Source organism: Patella vulgata, chromosome 9, assembly GCF_932274485.2.
Source record: "Patella vulgata chromosome 9, xgPatVulg1.2, whole genome shotgun sequence".
NCBI lineage: Eukaryota > Metazoa > Mollusca > Gastropoda > Patellidae > Patella > Patella vulgata.
In genome coordinates, this window is record NC_065887.2 from 1,293,242 (window position 1) to 1,317,500 (window position 24,259).

Genomic DNA, 24,259 nt, shown 5'->3' on the forward strand with positions numbered 1-24,259 from the left:
CAATGATGCGTGTATTGTTTACATAAGAGGTTACTGATTCGAGGAGAATGGCGCCTTTTAATACCCATTTACATTAAAATTATATTACTTCAAACGTCTTGATTTATTTTTCTAATACATAAAAAAAAATGTTTTAGAATTTAATTTGTCGGAGGAAAAAAGTTGATATTTGTGGATCATTTAAGTCGCATCGATGTCATCTTTATCTGTGATTGCGCGGCCTAGCGAATATTCACTGCTGATCAGTGTGATAACATAATAGTATAGTCTGGCCTAGCCTAGTCTAACCTAGCATAGCATAGCATAGCATAAGCAATATGAATTATGAATTATATGAAATTTGTATTACATATAAAACAATACACCGTCTACAGTTTTTTTTAAAACTTGAATCAAGATTAGGGCCTTTAAACAATTAGACCCTACTCCTTTTCATGTATAAGTTTGGGGTCGAAACCACGCCACTTGATTCAATGACAGACCTTATGATCTGTCGCCCACTCGTTAAACCCTTCACCGCCCACCCCCTTTGTAAATAGTGTGGTATTGACAATATTATTCTATTTTACAGCGTGCAAGCAGCGATGAGAAATATGACCATGGGGAATATGACCATGGCACCGCCAGTTGATGTAGTAAGCCAGGTGAAGGATTTGGTCATATATTTCTGTTTACTCGGCGTTGGAACATTTATTGCCGCTTATTTCGCCATTTCATTTTGGAGTTGGTCAGCAGAACGCCAGTCAAACGTCATGAGAAAGGAATATTTCCGCGCCATTATGCGACAGGAGATTGGATGGTTTGATACTCATGAAACAGGAGAACTGAATACGAAACTAGCAGCGTAAGTTTCTGTTGGTTTATTCTTTCATAAATGAAATGAAAGAGGATTTGGCGTCCTACTGTTCTGCCCCGACTGGGATAATGAAGGCGAGCATACGCCATGCCAGATTGGTGTGCATGTAAAAGATCCCTTGGCAGTATGCTATGGGAAAATTTTTTCCCGCACAGAGGTGCTACGGCCGATTTTTATATCGAATTTTCCCATGACATACTGTATGGCGTATGCCCGTCTTCATTAGCCGCATCGGGACAGAACAGTAAGACGTTAAGCCCCATTTCATTTTATTAGCAAGTCGAGGCAAAACAGTAAGCGCTATTTCAATTCATAGCGAGAGAGAGAGAGAGAGAAATGAGGTTTAACGTCCACTCGACAAAAGCTAGGTCATTTCGGTTTAACATATGGTTTAATTTCAATAATTCGCTTGTGCATAAAGGTCTTTAGCAGTGGGAGGAAACCGGAGGACCCAGAGAAAACCCACGAGGTTGGACAGGCGACCCTACTCCTCGTCACGTACAACCGGGGATTCGAAACCAAGCCAGTTGACTCAATGACAGACCTTATGATACAGCGCGCACGGGCTAACCATTCGGCCATCCAACCCCGCTTCAATTCATAGCCAAGTCGAAGTAGAACTGTACGACTTTAAGACCCGCGTTATTCATATTTTTCTTCTATATTTTGTATATGTTTTTCTACTTTCGTTTTATCTTTTTCTCTCCAGAGATTTACAAAGTATAACAGAATGTATGGGTGATAAAATAGCTATCTGTATCCAGTTTTTATCTACAGCTATAGGTGGCTTCACCATGGCGTTGGTACAGTACTGGAAGTTAGCTCTAGTAGCCATGGCATTCAGTCCAGTTGTATTATGCTGTGTATTTATTGTGAATAGGGTGAGTGAGATATGTGTTATCTAAAAGATGCATTATGTGAGTTTTAGATAAAGAGCAGGGCCCTGTTTCTCGAAATCTTAACTAAAGATAAAATCCAAATTTTAGTAGATACTTCAGTTTTGATTGGCTAAGCACAAAAATCAGTCTAATATTATCCAATCAAATTACTAAAATTTGGATTTTCTTTTAGTTAAAATTTCATGAAACAGGGCCGTGGTCGTTACTGCTATAATAGTTTAAAGATGCATTATGTAAGATATACATAAAGAGCCGACCGTTTTAGTCCGTTCAAAATGACAACCATCCGATGATGTGGAGAGTTCATTATGGGCTTCATGAGAATTAAATGTCTAATTAATAATTCATATAACAACCGAGGCCAAACAAACGATCTGCAATCAATCTGATTGAAACACAGATCATATTTCGTTTCGTTTTTTATAGTTCAAAATTTCGTTTTACTTGTCTTTACTACACTAGGATCTAGAGGAGTTGTTATGTAACCAGTGTGATGTGAGGCATTAGCCAATTCCACTCATCACTCATATGACCCCTGACCCCTGACGCAAAATCAGATCAGTAAGTTGGAATGTAAATATCTACAAGTGTGTAACAGTTTAACATTTCTAATGAGATGCAGGGACAGTGACTTAGTACCTAAAGGATTAGTCCTGAATTCGCCGGTTAAATCATTATCAGCTTACAGGATTCTACTTAAGGCTAGTAAATGTTTAGTACGAGAAAGAATACAACATTACCGAAATGAAAAACACCGCATATTTGCAAAATCAGAGATAGAACGTCAAAAATTACAAGACACCATATCAAATGAAGATTACAGTTCCCTCCGAAATATACAGACAAAATCCAACCTAAAAATAGATGATGAAATCAAAACTAGACAAACAAAGAAATACAAGTCACTTAAAGCCCAGAAGACCAAGAAGACCACTACCAGAACTAGCTCCAATGCTAGAGATGAATTCCTCTCCAAAACCGTCGTCAACCTCAGCAACCGTCCACTCACAGATGAACAGATCAACCTACTCTCTAGGGGTCTAAAGTACGCACCAACATCTAAACCAAGGAATCATGATGAGTACATAGTAAATATAGAAAAGGGCCTCCGGCTATTAGCTCCAGGTGGGAAGATAGACTACATAAGACACCAAATAGCCGAACTCATAGCGAAATCCACTCCACAACCTAACAACATCAGCAGACTAGAAAGGGAAGCCTTAAAGGAATTAAAAGAAGATAAAAACATTACAATTGTCCAAGCAGATAAAGGTAAAGCAACGGTCATTATGGATAAAGATGATTACCAGTTAACAGTGTCTAACTTATTGAACGATACTACCACATATCGCAGAATAAGGAAAGACCCAACAAGCACAATAAGTAAAGAACATACCAAAACTCTAAACGAACTTAAAGAAAAGAAACAAATAGACAACAATCTTTTTTATCAACTGCGACCTAACCATCCCCGTCCACCTTATGCTAGAGCCACCATTAAAATTCATAAAGATCCCATTAAAGCTCGCTTACTAGTCTGCTCACGAGATTCCGTCCACTACAACACAGCCCAACACCTCTCAAAACTCCTATCATCTCTAGGCAAGTCCGCTAAATCCTTCATCCGTGACTCATCAGAATTTTGTGACGAAATCAAAAATATACAAAACCCAGGTAAAATAGTTTCATATGATGTTGTTGACCTATTCACAAATGTCCCCAGATCTGAAGCTATAGAAGTTCTCCGCCACCGCCTAGACAAACTTCAATCACCTTTAAATACTCATCTCACCACAGACAGTATAATAAAATTAGTAACAGACTGTGTCAACACCACCTACTTCACATGGGGTGATGATTTATACCAACAGATACATGGCCTACCGATGGGGAGCCCCCTATCTCCACTACTAACCGAAGTTTATATGACCTCCCTGGAAGAAAAAGCTCTACAGTCCTCACCAATAACTCCTATATGCTATTATAGAAAGGTCGACGATACGTTTGTAATGCTGAAAGAAGAAGATGACCCTAACTGCCTTCTACAACACCTAAACAACCAGCACCCTAGAATCAAATTTACGATGGAGAAAGAAAACTGTGGAACCATCCCCTTCCTAGATGTCCTTGTGAATAGAAATGGCGGTACCATCCAAACAAGTGTATATCGGAAGCCCACACACACCGATCAATACATACATTATCAATCTAACCATCCCATCAAAGTCAAAGCAGCTATCATCTCAACCCTCACCCACAGAGCCAAGAAAATCTGCAATCCTGAACTCCTCAATAAAGAACTAGAACATATAAAACATACATTCTGCAACCTCAACCAATATCCTGAACAGTTAGTCAAGAAAGTCATCAACACCGCTACCAGCAATGAACCTAAACTAGCTAAGACTAAACAAGATTCACAAATTCGCATCTCTATACCATTCCACAACAAGCTATCCTACCAAATCCGGAGGCTCCTTAAGCCAGCGGGAATAGACACCAGCTTCTACACTGGTTCTACAATAAAAGATATCCTCAGCGCAAATGGTAAATGCCGACCTACAATACCTCTGCAACCAAAGGGAAGTGTTTACCAGATTACCTGCTCCTGCAAGAAATTTTACATAGGTGAAAGTAAGCGTCCATTAGATATCCGTCTCAAAGAGCACCAGTCTAAAGGCACCACCAATGAATCAGCTGTATCAGAACACCTGAAAAACAACCCCCGCCACAGAGTGAACTGGTCAGCTGTAAATACCCTTAATATCAACATCAATCAAAAGAAAACTAGAAAATTAATGGAGGGAGTACAAATAAAGAGACATCAACCAGAACTTAACAGAGACAGTGGTTTATATATCCCCAGAGCCTATGATGAATTAATTAAAACAGACTAAATTAATAATTAACATAGACTTTACTTTCACATAAATTCTTAGTATCTTTTACTCAGTTTAGCAGATTAGTTTAATGTATTGTTACATTATATGCAGCACATAATTATTATAGTACTTATAATTTATAAAAACAAACAATAAGATATTCATTAATTTTTTCTGTAACCTATAAACACATAAATATTAGCATACAGTTTCACGGTTAGTATTATAATTACTAGAGTTAATAAAATGGCCTCGCCTTTTATCTATTGTTATGGTAATTAAAATACATCAAGGCAATAACCTTATATTAATAAGTGGTTTCTACCTAGTGTACATTACAATTAAATGCTTTTGTCAATCTATATGGTTTCATTATAAGAACAAGGGTCACTGTTTTCCTAATCATGTTTTCATTGAATGTTGTGATTGTACATAGTATATATATCTCATTCCTTCTATCTGTATCAGTATTGTGCTTGAAAACGACAAGAGAATCATTGTTGAAACGTAGCTTTAATAGAAATATAGTAATTGTTATCCATATAACTTTGTGTTTATTTTTTAATGTGCTCAATTACTAAATGCCATTCAAACAGTATAGATTAAAATTAAGTTTTAAAATTTGATTGTAAATCAAACATTTAAATCACTGATTTCATATAATCATTGATTAAAGAGTTTTTGGATATTTGCCAATTTGACCCATTTGAGCACGGATTTCGGACTGAAACAGGAGTGTAAACAGGGAGAAAAAGACATCCAAGTAAATTAGAGTATGCAATTTTTGGTATTGTAGAAATTTTTAATATTGGGACAGTGAATTTCAGTAGATGTTATCCGTCATATTTCCTAGAAGCGACCTAGTTGAGTTCACAAAGTAAATTAGAGTATGAAATTTTTTGTATTATAGAAAATTTCTTAGTATTGGGACGATGAATTTCAGTAGTTGTTATCCGTCATATTTCCCACAAGCAACCTAGTTGAGTTCACAATGGGGAGGTGGGGTGGTGTAATTGTCTTCACTACAGTAGAAAATTCTTTCGGATTAACCTCAGAATTTATCATTATTTGTCAATTTTGTATAAACTAGTAATATTTCTATTTAAAGAGAACATCCAGGATTTAACAGGGTCTCAAAAACAAAGGTTTACGTATGAAATTTAAGCTCAAAAATATGGTGTATTTACCTTGTCTCAAAATTTCAGTTCGAAATATTGAGCCGTTTTGACGTCAACGCCAAAACCGCTTATCCGAATACGTAACCCTTTTAAGGGTTCGATTCAATTTTTTTTTAATCTATTGCCGTTCCTTTAATGATCTATACAGTGTATGGCCCACGTGATAACGGAAGGTACATTTCACCTACACGTTATTTTTTATAAAACAAAAGTCTGATTTTATCCAGACACCGTATAATACTGCTTGGGACACTGGTCTCCGTTTCCAGATGAAGACTGACGGGTTTAAGGTGTTTAAAAACGTATCACGTATATTGAGTTAGTCGCTCGGCCCAACAATAGGGGATTTTAAGACTCCAGACGTAGGCCGGTCACCTGGAAGATGAAAATGTAATTATCATTTTTAATAAAGTTGTTCGCTACATAATCACTTGAAAGTGCCACCAAATATTCTGTCCTCGAGACTATGGTTTGGCTGAACCTCATCCACACCCCTTTTGAAAAGGCATGTACCCGCGGGCTTTTTTTGAGTATGCGAAAAGTGTGTGTGAATTATGGAGAAAGGGGGTGTATGGTGTTAAAAATAAATAAAGGGAACTTAGTGGGTAAGATCCTGGCTCGCTAACCAGCAGGAGCTCTCGTGTTGGCCAAGAAGGTTCATCTGGATTTTCCTGCCTGGTTGGTTACCCTTTGTTAATGGTGCAGAACGGAAGGTGCGAAAAACCTAAAAGAACACTTTACAGTCGGAATTCGAAATAAGAGTAGTCATTAATGCTGCTGTCCTTGATAAAATACTCTAATAGGAGAAGCAGATAAGAAGGACGATAAACCCAATTTCATTTCAAAATAAATGTCGTTTCATGCTTATTTGGTTCATAACTGCATAGCTGAATGCACCATAATGGCATATCCCGCCTGAGATGATAAATATTTGGGGTGATTTATGTCAAAGATTAAGTACAAGTCAACGTTCCAGAATATCACATTTTATGGTATTCTCGAACAATGATTAACTCAACGATTAGGCTGGTCATAGTTTATAAAAATCATAGTTTAAAATTTAATCAGCTTTCAAGATCATGACTGGTTAGAAGATCGGTGATTAAATCTATGATTAGCTCTAAACTTTCGAAAATGTGGGCCTTAGTGTGATTCCCGCTCTACATTAATCCTCTGTAAACTATAATATTATGAAAGTGGAATCTTTAATACCAATACCTGTCCGATAATGGTTCAATTCAACCAATCGATGCGACACCCTATATAACAAGACAGTCGTTATCTATATTTGCCAGTTTGATGGACCAGTTTTTAATCCGACTGAATCAAATCCGGGAGACAATCTACCGTTGGTATTTTGATATTGTTGTCTTAATTAAATGTTAAATATTGGGGTGGGTTCAGCCGTGATATTTAATATATCTTCCGAAAAATGCAAATCAAGCATCGATACTGCCAGGATTAAAATATATATATCACATATATTCGCATTAAAATGTCGGTTCAAATGAAATATAAACAAAACAAAGCTTTATGGATATAACAATAATCGAAATCAATTATTAAATGTGACTTATAAAAAAAAATAAATGAAACTTTATTATTTCACGAAGCTTACAATTATTGTCCTAAAAATAGGATAAGTTTGGATCTGTCGAGTTTTAGTCTTCATGTTGTGTCGCAATGAGGCTGTGTATTGTTTTCCTGTATACGAGGTATAGGATTTTAAAATATTTTTTGAATCTAGACCAAGGCGTTCGTCAGCTTTATAGGGTGAAGAAATAATATGCTTGAACACATTTCATCTCGGCTAAGGAAGCCGGGTGCCTGCGTTCGCCGTAGGCGCGAAGTAAGACATCCGGCCTATGAGAAAATTAGACGTCTACGGACGCGTTTGCCTGTCATTCGGGTCCGTTAGTGCAGCAACTAGAAACTATTCCAATATATGGCATTATTTTTGTGGTTTTGGAACCGAAATCACATTAAATGTGTCCAACTGAATTCCAGATTTTATGGGAGAGGTATCAGAAATGTAATGGCCGATAAAATTCCCAATTTGAAGTCGCATAACGCGCTGCTGGTGGATATCTTGGGGGTCAGCCCATGAATACAGCGACCTTAAAGTGCTCAAATATAGCCTTATTTATATGGTTTTTCAAAATAAATTCAACTCAATCCGTTGCACTCATAGAACTTTACGTCCCAAAAAAACGATAAAGCAAATACTAATGTCTAGCAGATTGTCTAGTCTTAGAGTGGCGGTAGACACTGTTTATTACACTGATTTTAACTTTTTCTTTTTTATCCATTAGTCAATTTAAAGATATCAATTCCCGAAAAATTAATTAAATGAATAGTGCGAAAACAGTCTCACAATGCAGAATGGCTTCAGACCAAAAAGTCATGAGATTTCGGGCACTTTATTTTGTTGACTAGCAGGCAAAAGGTTTTTTTCCCCAATAATACTATATTTATATTTTTTTCACATGAGACGTCTACCCAGAGAAGTCTTACATATCGTCAACAGAATTAGAAAGACACTGTTTTGGGTTAATCAATATGGCGCCAATGGCTTCACCAAAGTGACGTCATGCCGCCTCCACGTCATTAAAGCTTCTTGAATCAGATTGATCTGCAATAGGCATATTTAGCTCTTGCATGATGTATCTTTAAGTGATAAATGTAATCATGGTTTTCTGTGGTAAACAATCGCCCACGCTCAACAAACAATCAACGAACGACAATAATACACATTAGCAACATCTGAAACTTGTTTAAAGTAGTAGCCCACCATACTCAATAAAATTATAGGACTTTCTTACTTACTAGGGCTAGATTTAGAGACTGCAATCAGTGGACCCAATATTAAAGGGACCCCAAATTAGTTAAAATGTGTACGATAAATAAATAATGTCATTTGTTATGGTATGTAGCATAACAATTTTGGCATTGTGTGGGTGTGACGGACGATGGCCAGAATGTGTCCCTTTTTACTGTTGTTACAAAGGTCTCAATGACATTTAAGCTAAGTCCAGCCTTGTACGATATCAGAAAAACTAAAAGCTTCTTTATCAGTTGTGCATTCTGTTTCACATCTATCATCATTCCTGCCTAGTTCATTAGTTGAACACAGATTTTTATAGATGTTTTAAGACTCTGCCGAAGAGTAAATGTTAAAAACAATTTATAAAAATAAACGTAACATTCGCTGACTATACTCTCACATTAACAGAACACACGCTTATAATTATCAATCACAATGGTCCGGCGCTGCACGGGTTATAAATCTGATGCCGGAAGCGGTAGTGCAGTGCCACCAGGCCTATGTTACTCCCCGATCCAAGCTACAACTATACACCCAATTGCAACCTCGGGACAGCCCCAGTGTAACCACCAACCTCGAACAGACAGACAATGGACAAACAAACAAACAAACGACAGTCACAAATATTAAGAATTAGTAATTAGAGATTAATTACCAATTAAATTACAAACAATGTTATTAATATGTTTCTCACTTAAAAATTATATAAATACTCTGACAGTTTTGGGAAATTGAACCAATACTTGAGTTAGAGTTCTAATGGAGCCACATGTACCGGGAATTGGATTTAGCTCCATTCATGAAAAAAAAGTTGTCCCCGAGCCGAGTCCAAATGCTTTGAGGTATGAAAACAACTTTAACTGACTTTCCATTCAACTCGTTGATAAAATGTCCATATCAGAACCAAAGATGTCGGCCCAAGCAAGAGTATGGTGGAAAAAGCTCCAAATTTTAACACTAACGGTAAAATTACAGTTGTCTGGAATCCAACGCATACGAGCACTATTGAAACAACTTTAATGGACGCGCTAAGTAATATTTTCATTATTCTTAATTTTACAGAAATTGCGACAAATGTCGATCACAGAATCCAAGATGTACGCCCAAGCTGGCGCTGTGGCAGAAGAAGCTTTAGGTGGTATTAGAACAGTTCAGGCTTTCCAGGGTCAAGAGAAAGAAGCACAAAGGTAATTTATAGATTTTTGTCATCTTGACTTTAAGATGTAAGTCACCTGAGTTGGAGCAATCACTGGACCTCGATTCCGAGTCGAGTCTCAAGTCTCTGGTTTTAATACCGAGTCCGGGTCGAGTCTCAAGTCTCTGGCTTTAGTATCGTGTCCGGGTCTATTTTTGGAAATGAAATAGGGTTTAGTGTCCTACTGTTCTGCTCCGAACTGGGCTAAATAAGACGGCCATACACCATACAGTGTGCTGTGAGGGAAATTTTGCCCGGACAGCGGCACTACGGTCTACTCTTATATCGAATTCCAAATGTCAAGGGATCTTTTACGTGCACGCCAATGTGTACACGGGACCTCGGTTTTTCGTCCCATCCGAAAGACTAGACAGCTCCTACTGTCCTGAAGCGACTTGCCTAATGACGATGAGCGTATGGTGGACATTAAATTGAGTCAAGTATTTGTGATACCGATCCCATAGTTATATTAGCAATTAGATCTGAACAGTATCTGGACTGAAGCGAGTTTGTCGTGTTGGGGCCGTGATTAGGTCGAGAAGGTCTTATCAAGGTCTTGTTGGATGTGGGATGGAGCGAGTTGGTCCTGCACGACCTGAACTGTCACGGCCATTCGTCGAGTGGAGGTCGAGTTTGATGCCGATTCACCAAGACTTGACGGCGACCTTCGCGATCCAAGAAGACCGTCTCCAGCTTTACAACTCAAAATATTTGAGTTGCGTTACGTCGTGCTTTGGTGTGATAGGGGCTTCATCGCATCGTCCACTGCGCTGTGCAGTCCTGGACCTGTAATGATGTAGGCTTTGCTCCAAGTTACAAACTCGCAATGACGGTGGTTGTATGCTGAATGTCATGTCTCTGAAGTGGCAAAAACTAGAAGTGGCCCAGTTTGTATTGAGTGGTCGTTAAACCCCACCCTATCATTTAACAAAACAAATCTTTTAAATTATTTGTTTTTTGTTTATCTGTTTATAGGTATGAAACTAACTTGAAGGTCATGGATAAACTAGCGGCTAAGAAAGGTATTGCTTTCGGGTTGGCCACATCAATATTCTGGTCCATCATATTCCTGGCATTCAGTCTGACCTTCTGGTATGGCGTGAAACTAAGTCAAGAAGAAGATATAGAAGTTGGAATCATAATACCGGTAAATTGATCAGTTATATCCTCCTTAGGGGGTGGGGGTGACGGAATGGTTTAACGCCTGCATCATAATACCGGTAAATTGATCAGTTATATCCTCCTTAGGGGGTGGGGGTGACGGAATGGTTTAACGCGTGAATCATAATACCGGTAAATTGATCAGTTATATCCTCCTTAGGGGGTGGGGGTGACGGAATGGTTTAACGCGTGAATCATAATACCGGTAAATTGATCAGTTATATCCTCCTTAGTGGGTGGGGGTGACGGAATGGTTTAACGCGTGAATCATAATACCGGTAAATTGATCAGTTATATCCTCCTTAGTGGGTGGGGGTGACGGAATGGTTTAACGCCTGCATCATAATACCGGTAAGGTGATCAGTTATATCCTTCTTAGGGGGTGGGGGTGACGGAATGGTTTAACGCCTGCATCATAATACCGGTAAGGTGATCAGTTATATCCTCCTTAGGGGGTGGGGGTGACGGAATGGTTTAACGCGTGAATCATAATACCGGTAAGGTGATCAGTTATATCCTCCTTAGGGGGTGGGGGTGACGGAATGGTTTAACGCGTGAATCATAATACCGGTAAGGTGATCAGTTATATCCTCTTGGGGGGGGGGACGGAATGGTTTAACGCGTGAATCATAATACCGGTAAGGTGATCAGTTATATCCTCCTTAGGGGGTGGGGGTGACGGAATGGTTTAACGCGTGAATCATAATACCGGTAAGGTGATCAGTTATATCCTCCCTAGGGGGTGGGGGGGGTGACGGAATGGTTTAACGCGTGAATCATAATACCGGTAAGGTGATCAGTTATATCCTCCTTAGGGGTGGGGGTGACGGAATGGCTTAACGCGTGCGCATCAGATCACACGGTCTGTCATTGAGTCGAGTGGCGGGGTTTCAATTTTCCAGCTTCTACGTGACAAGGAGTGGGATCGCCTGTCCGACTTCGTGGGTTTTATCCGGGTCCTTAGGTTTCCTCCCACAGCTAAAGCCCCCTAAGCACTAGCGATTTATTTAAATTAAAACTGAACCATATGTTAATCCCGAAATGACCCAATTTGTGTCCAGTGGACGTTAACCCCTCTCTCTCTCTCTCTCTCTCTCTCTCTCTCTCTCTCTCTCTCACACACACACAGGTCTGTATTTTAGAAAAGGTTAATGGATATTGATGTAAACAACTGAACACTGCCCCCATTAACAAATAAATCCATATACAATGATACTACGACGAAATAAAAGGATACCACACTGATATTGATTTAAGAATGCGTTCTCTTTCAGGTATTTTTCGGTGTTATGATTGGCTCGATGTCGCTAGGAAATGCTCTACCTTATCTGGAAACCTTCTCTAAAGCTCGTGGTTCAGCTGATAATGTCTTTAAAGTTATTGATGCCAAGCCCACTATTGACGTATCATCAGACAAGGGAGATAAACCAGAAATAGAAGGAAATGTTGAACTGAAAGGAATCGCCTTTACATATCCTTCGAGGCCAGACGTTCAGGTAGTACACGTGGTTTTCTTTTCAAACGAACACAGGGAAGTTTAGAGCTTGTCTAATTGATGTATTTGTAATTGACATTTAGCGATTGAGAAAAACATTAACAGAACACAAATTTTATTGGCAATTAATCATCGGTTTTATTATACAACCCGTGATTGATTCCCATCTTGGAATTGTGACGTCATATCAAATATCATGTCGATCGCAATGGCGGATCCAGAGATCACGGAAAGTCCGAAAATGCCATTTCCGGTCATCTAGGGCAACAATCCGGTTCTGAAGTGCGCCCCTTGGATCCAGTGGGAGGCCCCACTCCACTGGATCCACCCTCCACTGGATCCGCCCTTAGATCGATCGCTTGGGGACCAATTTCTGGTCCAAGATCAACGTTTTAATGTCTGATTATTATTACTGGATATTTTTACAGGTGCTGCGAGATTTAAATTTGAAAGTAGAGAAGGGTAAAGTCGTAGCTTTAGTTGGAGCCAGTGGATCCGGCAAATCAACAGTGGTACAACTGGTCCAACGATTCTACGATGCCGAGCAAGGACAGGTAGGATATACAATAGTTTCACTACAAATGACAACATACTCACAACAAGGGAGATAATCCCGGGTCTAACAATTTATTCACCATTAATTTCCCCCGGCATTCTCGGTATCACCAGTAGTCTCATTCCGTTGCATTCCACTATACTCTGGGTTCATCCATGGGATATTTACGTATTCAAATTATTTGCTCTTAATCGTAACTTGATTCTACAAACCAACCAATAACAGTTTACAAACTAGTCCAAATGAAATCAAAATCCCATCAGGGGAGACAAATCCAGGGCTGTATGAATTTATTAGAGGTGGGGTGGGAGACCACCATTGTTAACCTTAATTTTCGTTTGGCTGGCCATGTCTTTGCTTCAAATTTGTATAAGATTTACCACTGAAATTTTGAGATACACAAACTGGAAGTAGAATACTATGAACATGCAGATATCCGCCGTAATTTGCCCTGTAACCAATCGCATTAAACAGCACGAAGATCTGTTCTAAAAACATCGACAGAGTCTACAGAATTAAAATTGTATTTTTCTTTTTTTTTTCTTTTTTTTTTGTAAACAATATTTTATTTCACATGGAATGAAAATGGATTGGGGAACAGGCATTATAAATTAAATAAAGTTATTCAAATTGTATCAAATAAAACCAAATTATTTTCTGTAATTCTAGCTAATTGTGTTTCAGGTTCTGGTAGACGGCAAAGATATTAGGACCTTTAATGTCAGACATTTACGGCAACAAATCGGCGTGGTTAGCCAAGAACCAGTCCTGTTCGCAACGTCTATAGCCGAGAACATCAGGTACGGTCGATTAGATGTTAGTCAAGCTGATATCATCCAAGCCGCTAAACAAGCCAATGCGCATGATTATGTAATCTCCTTACCAGAGGTATGTACTTTCATTAAATTTAACAATACTAAAGTATAGTCCTTCGGATGTTACGAAAAATCGAGATCCCGTGTACACAATGACGCGCACATAGCACACTGTATGGCGTATGCCCGTCTTCATTAGTCCAGACAAGGAAAGCTGTCTAGTCGTTCGGATGGGACGAAAAACCGAGGCCCCGTGTACACATTGGCGTGCACGTAAAAGATCCCTTGGCAGTTGGAATTCGATATAAGAGTAGGCCGTAGTGCCGCTGTCCGGGCAAAATTTCCCTCATAGCACACTGTATGGCGTATGCCCGTCTTCATTAGCCCAGGTTAGGAGCAGAACAGTAGGACGTTAAACTCCATTTCATTCATTCATTCATTAGTCCAGTCGTAGCAGAACAGTAGAACATTAAACCCCATTTCATTTCATATGTCAGTGAAGAACTCATTGCTTTATATATTGATAATACATACTCCTGGAACAGTACAAGGCATGGTGTATGCCCGTCTTCATTAGCCCAGTAGGAGCAGAATTGTAGGATGTTAAACACCATTTGTCAGTTAAGGACTCATTGCCTTCTATATTGATAATTGTAGGCCTACACTATTTGTGATTGGAATAATGAGATATTTTGTGATTGTTACGGTGATACTATTTCAGGGATATGATACATTGGTTGGGGAACGAGGAGCTCAGCTCAGCGGTGGACAGAAACAGAGAATAGCCATTGCACGTGCTCTAGTTCGTAATCCTAAAATCCTGTTGTTGGATGAAGCTACCTCAGCTCTGGATCATGAAAGTGAAGCAGTTGTACAGGATGCATTAGAAAAGGTAGGAAAACAATCAAACTATCCATAGTTATGTTTCTCCGATTAGTACCCGTGTCCGTGTGTGTGGGTCCCATTAGTTCACGTTGCCTTGCGTCTGGTGATCAGGAATGGACTTAGAGTCCTGGCCCCGTTAGTGACCCCCACTCTAGTGATGTCTTAGGGACCCCCCACTCTAGCGATATCTTGGTGCTTCTATCCACCCGAGCGCGACAAACCTTTGTGAAAACAGATTGTTTATAGCTTTGTTATCTTACCAATTCACCAAAAACGACATAAATTCAAGACTAAAAACGTCTCCCAAACTGAGTGAAACCATTAATTTCCTGGTTCACCAGATTATCACGGTCTGTGTTATTATCCGTATAATGGATAATCCGTCGAGTGGCGTGGTTTCGATTCACAGCTTTTGTAGAAAGATATTATTGGTGAATTGTGTGTATCCTAGGCCCAGACTGGAAGAACTACGATAGTTATAGCCCACAGATTATCTACTGTAAAGAATGCTGATGAAATAGTGGTTGTCGATCATGGTGTTATTAAAGAACGTGGTGATCACGAGACATTGATGAATAAAGAAGAATATTATTATCGTCTGGTTAAAAGTCAGGTCTGTATTCCCACGCTTAACCTGTTTACATACAAAATAAAATTCAGTTTAAATTGACTTTTTAAGGACGGAATTCTATCCAGAATTAATGTATTTGTTTTTTAACTTGCTCAATAGAATGATTTGTTCCAATTGATTTTTGGGATAACACGGACGATTTGGTTGCTGGTGGGCGAATTAGGAGACCTGTCTTTGTAACCAGCTAGTTGTATGTTACAGATGATGGCATCCGAGAAGAAGCCGAAGACACCAGATGACGTCTCGTCAGAATCAGAAGACGAGGTAGAACATGGAGCAGAATCTGCACCTCTCGTGGTGACACAATCTCGACCTACTTTAATTAAAACTGCTAAAAGTTTGGACGAAAGTAGAAAAGCTGAAGAAGATAAAAAGGTACCGTGACAGAGCCAATCTTGAACAGTCAATAAAGGGGACTCACTTACTTTTGTATATTTTGGTCACCCCCCCCTCCCCCCGTTGCCTGTGTTCACTCCAGTGCCGTGGTGGTCTCCCCGTCCATCCATATACACTTGTACGATCTCATGGAAGCACAAAAACCCAATATTTATATCGTTTATGGGAGCTTCCGGTCATCGAGAAGTTCTGGAACATGCTAGAGTCGATTGGCAGCATATCTGAGTCCCAGTATGATTATCAAGTAATGAGAACATGAAAGTATTATGGGTGATATGATTGGTTATTTTATGTAAAATGTACTTTTAATTGTGTATGCTTTTAAAACTCTATTTAACATTCATGCATACCACTTATGAGTTGGGCCAGTTAGCCACAAATCCCAGATGCCGAAGTCGGACCATGGGGATCCGGCGGTGGACTCTCCTCACTTCGCCCACCGCTTAGTTAAAGCATTTTGTGACTTTAATTAATGGAAGAAAGTGTTCATACTTCTTTAATATACCAGGTTAAGAGTTTGAGACAAGGACAACCCCTTCCGTGATTTGAAACCGTTACTTTTAATGTGAAACCACTGACCGAATGCTAATATGGTACATACAGTCCATTTGCTGATTACACTATTTTCCCTATACCGTATTTTGTCTAATGCTTTGGATTGTTCGTACTTGGTTTTATTTTATTGTAAACTGTCAGAAGAAAATAACAAATTATTTGTGTATTATAGGTTGAAGAACCAGAAGCTAAAGTTGGTAGAATATTAAAGTTGAATTCCCCTGAATGGTTGTATCTAACAATTGGTTGCTTCTCATCATTTATGGTCGGGTTAAACCATCCGGCTTTTGCCTTCATTTTAACAGAATACATCAGAGTAAGTCCAAACATCATATCACTGCAATCGTAGTAAGTTCAAACATCATGTCACTGTAATCCGAGTATGTTCAAACATCATGTCACTGTAATCAGAGTAAGTTCAAACACCAAGTCACTGTAAACAGAGTAAGTGCAAACACCATGTCACCGTAATCAGAGTAAGTTCAAACATCATGTTACTGTAAACAGAGTAATTCCAAAACCCATGTCACTGTAGTGAGAGTAAGTTCAAACTCCACCTTGTCACTGTAATCAGAGTATTTACAGTTTTGTATATATTATAGTCATTCTGTATATAGGTCATGTATTTTTTTATATAGTCCGTGTATATTAAATGTAATTGTGTATATATTTAGAGACTTTTAGAGGCTTTTAACACAAAATTAAACAGTTTTAGTCTCCAAAATGTAATCGAGATTGGCCCTTTTAAAAATAATTTTCCTCAAAAGTAATTGTCGTGTGGTTATTTCAAATAAAAGTATGGGAATTTTGGTATATATGGAAAGGTATTCTAAATATCTTTAATGCTGTTTTTATATATATATTGTAGGTATTTTCACTACAGAACGACCCTGATGAGCAATCTAGATTAAGCATGTTGTTATCGTTGATAATGGCTGGTATTGCTATATTGGCGGCTGTTATGAGAATGTTACAGGTAAAAATAAGCACTTGTATGACGTTTATATCGATTGGACCATTGCGCATGTATTTATGATTAAAGTCAGGGTAGATCAGTGAGTATGGCGATGGGTCACTGACCAGGAGGTTATGGGTTCGATCCTGGAGTTGACCACAAAACGATTCCGTGTCAGTACTGACGGCTTTTGATCATAAGGTCTACCACTATCATTGGGTCGAGTGACCATGTTTCCAGTTTAGGATTTAACGTAAAAAAAAGTAGGGTCGTATCCTTAACCTCAACCTTGTGAGTTTTCTCTGGGTTCTCCAGTTTTTCCCCCAAGGCTAAATACGAATGGCCGGAGAGAGAGAGAGGGGGTTGGGGGGTAACGTCCACTCAACACAAACTAGGTCATTTCAGGACTAACCCATGGTTCAATATTTCAATTATTCGCTTGTGCGTAGGGGTCTTTAGCAGTGGGAGGAAACTGGGGGACCCGGAGAAAACCCACATGGTTGAACTGGCAACCCAACTCCTTGTCACGTACAACCGGGGAATCGAAACCACACCACTTGACTCAATGACAGACCTTCTAACCCAAAGCGCATGTGTTAACCATTCGGCCACCCAGCCTCCCCGCTGGCTAGTATTGACATGACCCGACTTATGTTCAGTTGAATTGTGTTTCTATTTTTTCAGAGTTATACATTCACAGTTTCTGGGTCCAGACTAACTTCAAGGTTACGTAAAATGGTTTTCAGATCTTATTTGAAACAGGTATGTCAATTTAGTTATGATTAATCTTTATCCCAGTTGTTTTACATATCACCAACTGTTTCACCTGTTGTTTCACCTGTTGTTTTACCTGTTGTTTTACCTGTTGTTGTAAATATTTCAGGATATGGAGTTCTATGATAATAAAGAGAATCAAGTGGGTATTTTAACTACAACCCTAGCTTCTGATTCAACTCTTGTTCAAGGTGTAAGTATATATAATATATATTTTAATACGTGCCAGTTACTTGTTTGGTTCATAGATTGGGTTTACATTAGATATTGAATAAAGGTTGGTGTGTACCTGACTAGGATAAATAGGGGTTGGTGTGTACCTGACTGGGATAAATAGGGGTTGGTGTGTACCTGACTGGGATAAATAGGGTTTGGCGTGTACCTAACTTGGATAAATATTGTAGGATTTTGGGCAAGCAAACAACATAATATCTGCGTCAGATTTAAAGAGACGTCAGCAGCTGATCCCCACCACTCCCCGAACACGTCTCAAGCTATTGGATCATTTGTGTGAAACCATCACCCATTGCATCCCGATAGTTTGGGTATATTGTGAACAAGACATTGTCTCAGTAGGGAGGTCGCCTGAGGGAGAACAACAATAACACAAGAAACGTCACAAGAAATAAACTTCTAAAGTAACTTATTATGGCCGAGATTTAAATGGATTTAAACGACAAAATTGACAGTCGAGGCTTAGTCTCTGTTGTCAAGTGCCGTGTCTATAATAATGAACGATTTATTCGTTCAGAATAAAGTAATTTGATTAACATTGTCAATACATTCATTTCTCATTATCAATGTTTGAACTATTATAGCAAGAACAACCAGCTCTTTATCTAAATTGTACATAATGTATCTTTAATATGACTATTAAAGCAAAAACAACCCAGCTCTTTATCTAAATCTTACATCTTTCACTCACATTGTGCGCTAAAAATAGTTCCCGGTAAATCATCAAACCGACTGTTTTGGAATGACCTTTTGATGTCAAGATGTGGAAAATGTTCCAAGCATCATTAATATGTAACTAATGCAACGACGCTGTATCTAACTCTTACAAAAGGCATCTTTCAGTGGAAATATATTTTGAATTCCAGGCTACAGGTTCAAAGATCGGGACAATGGTTGAAAGCTTCACGTTATTGGCAGCGGCTCTGGCCATAGCTTTTGCTTACGGATGGAAACTCAGTCTGGTAATTCTAGCCTTCATACCCGTCTTAATTTTATCCGGGATCATCCAGGGCAGAATGACAACAGGTTTCAGTAAATCTGATAGTGGAAGCCTTGATACGGCGGGCAAGGTAAACTTTTAGATACTGACTAGCTATATTAATCTGCTGGTAGGGAGAAGGGTTTTATATAGGCCAAATATGTTCCCCAACCCCATTCACATATCATGAATAAAAATATATTTTATGTTTCAAAAAAAATCTGTTAATGAATTTGTGTACACGGGACCTCGGTTTTCCCTTTGCTTATGCCCGTCTTCATTAGCCCAGGTTAGGAGCAGAACAGTAGGACGTTAAACTCCATTTCATTTCATTCCCTTTGCAAAGCCCTCTGTCCTGACAAGGGGAACCGCTCTGGAAATCCCTATGAACTTTCTCGGCAAACGTCTTACTCACTAAGTCACCGCGGTTCATTCTTCTCCTTCTATTAGTGTTTAACGTCCGCTTCCACCGATGGTGATATCGCAGTCAAGTTGTCTTATTGTATTAAACTAGGCGCATGCGCAAGGGCCTTTCCTGTAGGAGGAAACTGGAGTACCCAGAGTTATCCCACGAGATTGAGAATTTGCCCTATCTCCAAGCCCATACACTCGCGCCAGGGATCGCAACAACGACTGCAAGCCAGGGGTGACCGGTCAGCTAGGGTTCGAAGCTCGACACTCTAGACCACTAGGTCACCTCAACCCCCCAACATATTCGACGCTGCGGATTGTTAACTACTATATAATTTTGACTGATAGTTGATTTTGTTTCGTATTTTGATTGGTTGATTGGACGCTACATTTTCATGGGTTGATTACGTTATATTTTTTGATTGGTTTATTGTATTTTATATTTTGATTGGTTTATTCATTTATTCATTCATTCATTCATTCATTGTGTTATGTATTTTGATTGGTTGATTGTCGTCTATATGTTGTAGATTTGTTCAGAAGCTGTAGACAACATTAGAACTGTAGCGGCTCTAACCAGAGACGACATATTCTTACAGAAATATGAGGAAATGGTGAATATGGTTAAAAGGTATTACATTGTCTAAACTACGATCATTTAATAATATTTTTAAGACCCGTGCTCATTAGCCAGACGTCCCCAGGTTCGACCCTTTTTTGGTCAGTGCTGTTGGGAGGAAGGTCTGGCAAGGAACAGTCATTCGGATGATAAAAAAAAATTTCCATTGTGACCATAGGCTGTACGTGAAAGATCCTCTGGCAAATAGAAATAAGACTAGGCCTGAGCGTCATTGTCCAGGTAAAACGTTCCTTGTAACACTTTGCGTGGGAAATACCCGTCTTCTTTAGGTACCTGTCAATAAAAGGGTTGAACCCTACACCGTGGGGTTTGTTCTTCAGTTTCTATATCTTTGAGATGTGTAAGGTCCAGAAATAACGTGATGACCCCCCGGGCATCCTCCTCGGACGTTTTTCAGAATATGCAAATTGGGTCCGTCATTACCTAAATTCAGTTCATAGACCATATCTCAGTAAAACCTAACCCACGTTGTGTCAAGCACAATTTAATATTTTCCTTACCGATTAAATTCTTGTGACCTGACTGCTACCCATCTTCGTTAGCATGATTTACATACTGCACGCAGCGACCCATCTACGTCATACTTCCCAAAATGTGACACTGTCCTGATTACCCGCCATTTAAAACGCTTACGTGATCATTTTGGGGCGGGACTTATCGACAAGACACCGTTTTGTTTAGACAACAGAGTAAAAATAACCCAAGCACGTGTGTTTTATGTAAACAGGCCATGTCGCTGACACTCGCGTAAAAGCGATATATAATATGTGCTATGGGTAATATTGCAATAAATTCTTTACCAAAACAAGGTTAGATACTCCTAAATTTGTTTTCGCAAACAAAACCGCCTCTGTGAAATTATGTTTTATGGGCGCCGCCATATTGAATAATTAGAGGACTATTTTGTGATTCGGCTTTGATTAGTTTGACATCTTTCATACACACAGCGGCTAAAAAAACATATTTAATTCCATTCAATATGACAATAGAAGGGGAATAAATACTTTTAAAAAATTTTAAAAGCATACTCAGTGTTTTCGACTAAAATCGTCGATGTAGGAATTAAAATGTCGGTTAATTAGCTTAGGGCCTATTCTCAGCCGGAGCTAGCTGTAGATAGACAGCCTAAGTTTGGGATGCCTGATTTATGCAGTAAAATAAGATATTACTTAAACACAATGTCTTGTTCTGGTCTGATGGTTCCCTAGCCAGTGTGCGATAATGATATATTTATTTTTTTATTGATATTTTTATTGTAGAAATGGAAGAAAGAAAGCCTTACTGTATGGTATATTCTATGCTATCGCTCAGTCCATTGTATTTTTTGCATATGCTGCATGTTTCTATTATGGTTCTGTTTTGGTTAAAGATGGTGAAATGGAGTTCTACAATGTCTTCAGGTAATCTAACTATTTTCCATTCTAATCCTACAAATAATGCAAGGTGGATATTTGTACATTGGCGCCACGGTGACTCTTTGAGTAAGACGTTGGCTCGCTAACCTAGAAGTCACGTGTTCGCTCCCAATGTATTTTTGTCTATAATATCTGAGTATTAACAGAGTATTTTCATCTATTATATTTGAGTATTGTGTTTGTAACAGAGTATTTACAGCTATTATATTTGAGTATTGTGTTTGTAACAGAGTGTTTTCAACTATTATATTTGAGTATTGTGTTTGTAACAGAGTATTGTCAACTATTATATTTGAGTATTGTGTTTGTAACAGAGTGTTTTCAACTATAATATTTGAGTATTGTATTTGTAACAGAGTATTTTCAACTATAATATTTGGTGGTATGGTAATGGGCAGACATTCAGCTTACAGTATGGATTATAATAAAGCTAAAATAGCCGCAGCTAGATTATTTAAAATAATTGACCGAGTTCCGGAAATCGATTCTACGGATACCACTGGAAAGAAACTTGTAAGTAATGATGTGTATCTTGTCTTATGGCTCAGTGAGTAAGAGGCTGGCTCGCCAGCCTGGAGGTCGCAGGTTCGCTCCCGGTGTTGGCCGAGAAAGGTCATCGTGCTTTTCCGGGGTTCCTTCCCCTTGTCCGTGGTGTAGGACGGAGGGCCTGCTGGCAGGGACAGTTGATGGGCCGCATAACCGATTGGCGTTCACAGTAAAGATACCCTGACAGTTGGAATTCATTATAAGAATAGGCCATTTCCCTCATGACACATTGTATGGCTTTTTCCCGTCTTTATTAGCCCAGTCGGAGCAGAATATTAGGACATTTAACCCCATTTTAATTGATAGTTTATATAAACTGAAATTTCGAGAAGCTACTATTTGGATTATTTTATCTTTTAGGAAAACTTCAGTGGGGGACTAAAATTAAATAATATAATATTTAAATACCCCTCGAGACCTGACGCTACAGTTTTATCAGGTTTTGATCTAGAGGTAAATCCAGGTGAGACCGTCGCTTTAGTGGGCCACAGCGGATGCGGAAAGTCGACCACAGTTCAACTTGTACAGAGATTCTACAATCCATTAGAAGGCAATGTGGTAAGCTTTTAATACAATTGATAAAACACTCGTACTGCACTCAGCGATCAATTTGATATTGTTCGTGTAATATACAAATGGCTATTAACGACATTAAGAGATTGTAATAAATTAATGTTTTTGTTGTAGACTGTAGAAGGTGAGGAAATGAGAGAGTTAAATATCCAATGGTTACGATCACAGATTGGTATCGTATCACAAGAACCGATCCTATTCGATACAACTATCGCCGATAATATAGCATACGGTGATAATAGTAGACAAGTTTCTATAGATGAGATAATAACAGCAGCTAGAAATGCCAATATACATCAATTTATAGAAAGTCTACCTCTAGTACGTAATTAAATCAATTCTAGGAAGTGGGCGGGGCTTGTGTGGTTGGGGGAGGGGGCTAACGCCAATATACATCAATTTATAGAAAGTCTACCTCTAGTACGTAATTAAATCAATTCTAGGAAGTGGGCGGGTCTTGTGTGTTTGGGGGAGGGGCTAACGCCAATATACATCAATTTATAGAAAGTCTACCTCTAGTACGTAATTAAATCAATTCTAGGAAGTGGGCGGGTCTTGTGTGTTTGGGGGAGGGGCTAACACCAATATACATCAATTTATAGAAAGCCTACCTCTAGTACGTAATTTAAACAATTCTAGGATTGGGTGAGGCTGGGGGGGGGGGTATTTATTGGGTGAGGAAGTTTGACGGGGTGAGTCAAATGCCAATATAGATCAATTTATAGAAAGCCTACCTCTAGTACGTAATTTAAACAATTCTAGGATTGGGCGAGGCTGGTGTGTGTTGGGGGGGCGGCTATTGTCAATATCTCGTATTTAATTATGTACGCGTTTTCGCCGGTTATATAGAAACGTTCCTATTACATTTACATTAGACAAATTTTTTCGCCAGCGAGAACGCGTACATTAAATACGGGCCTTAGTCTGTTATATAAAATAGTCCGTTATTAAGTCTTTAAAATGTCGTTTTAATTAAATCTGATTGGATTCGACACTTTGAATTTTGTGTTCAACAGTCGACAGTTTAAGCCGGAAATGAAACCAAAATCAATTAATTAACAGACTTCCGCTTTATCTTGCGAAACGGAATTTTAATCGTGTGGAGCATGTCCTTTGAATCCATTTTAACATTTCGCAAAAAACAAATCAACACATGAAATACATTTACAAATCGATAATTTTATCTTTGACCTGATCAAAGATGGGTACAATTTTAAGATTAAATACCACAAAATAAAATTGTATATTTTAATTGTAGGGTTATGAAACTAATGTCGGCGATAAAGGGGCACAACTCTCCGGTGGACAAAAACAAAGAGTAGCCATTGCACGTGCCTTGGTACGAAATCCAAAAATATTGCTTCTTGATGAAGCTACATCAGCATTAGATACACAAAGCGAACA

General features: G+C 38.8%; 1 protein-coding gene across 1 annotated transcript in view; it reads left to right on the top strand.

Moving 5' to 3' along the window:
• The window catches only part of LOC126832451 (ATP-dependent translocase ABCB1), a 32,413-nt gene that overhangs the window by 6,492 nt on the left and 1,662 nt on the right, over nucleotides 1-24,259 (top strand). The window contains exons 4-24 of the mRNA XM_056103405.1: nucleotides 572-844; nucleotides 1,566-1,737; nucleotides 9,702-9,826; nucleotides 10,810-10,981; nucleotides 12,270-12,491; nucleotides 12,919-13,044; nucleotides 13,731-13,934; nucleotides 14,583-14,753; nucleotides 15,198-15,359; nucleotides 15,579-15,752; nucleotides 16,501-16,644; nucleotides 17,197-17,304; nucleotides 17,968-18,045; nucleotides 18,167-18,250; nucleotides 19,158-19,361; nucleotides 20,212-20,312; nucleotides 21,581-21,721; nucleotides 22,093-22,249; nucleotides 22,643-22,840; nucleotides 22,970-23,176; nucleotides 24,114-24,259. The exon at nucleotides 24,114-24,259 is cut by the window's right edge and continues 1 nt beyond it. Of these exons, the coding sequence (XP_055959380.1) occupies nucleotides 572-844; nucleotides 1,566-1,737; nucleotides 9,702-9,826; nucleotides 10,810-10,981; nucleotides 12,270-12,491; nucleotides 12,919-13,044; nucleotides 13,731-13,934; nucleotides 14,583-14,753; nucleotides 15,198-15,359; nucleotides 15,579-15,752; nucleotides 16,501-16,644; nucleotides 17,197-17,304; nucleotides 17,968-18,045; nucleotides 18,167-18,250; nucleotides 19,158-19,361; nucleotides 20,212-20,312; nucleotides 21,581-21,721; nucleotides 22,093-22,249; nucleotides 22,643-22,840; nucleotides 22,970-23,176; nucleotides 24,114-24,259 (3,369 nt within the window). The remainder of the gene's footprint in view (nucleotides 1-571; nucleotides 845-1,565; nucleotides 1,738-9,701; nucleotides 9,827-10,809; nucleotides 10,982-12,269; nucleotides 12,492-12,918; nucleotides 13,045-13,730; nucleotides 13,935-14,582; nucleotides 14,754-15,197; nucleotides 15,360-15,578; nucleotides 15,753-16,500; nucleotides 16,645-17,196; nucleotides 17,305-17,967; nucleotides 18,046-18,166; nucleotides 18,251-19,157; nucleotides 19,362-20,211; nucleotides 20,313-21,580; nucleotides 21,722-22,092; nucleotides 22,250-22,642; nucleotides 22,841-22,969; nucleotides 23,177-24,113) is intronic.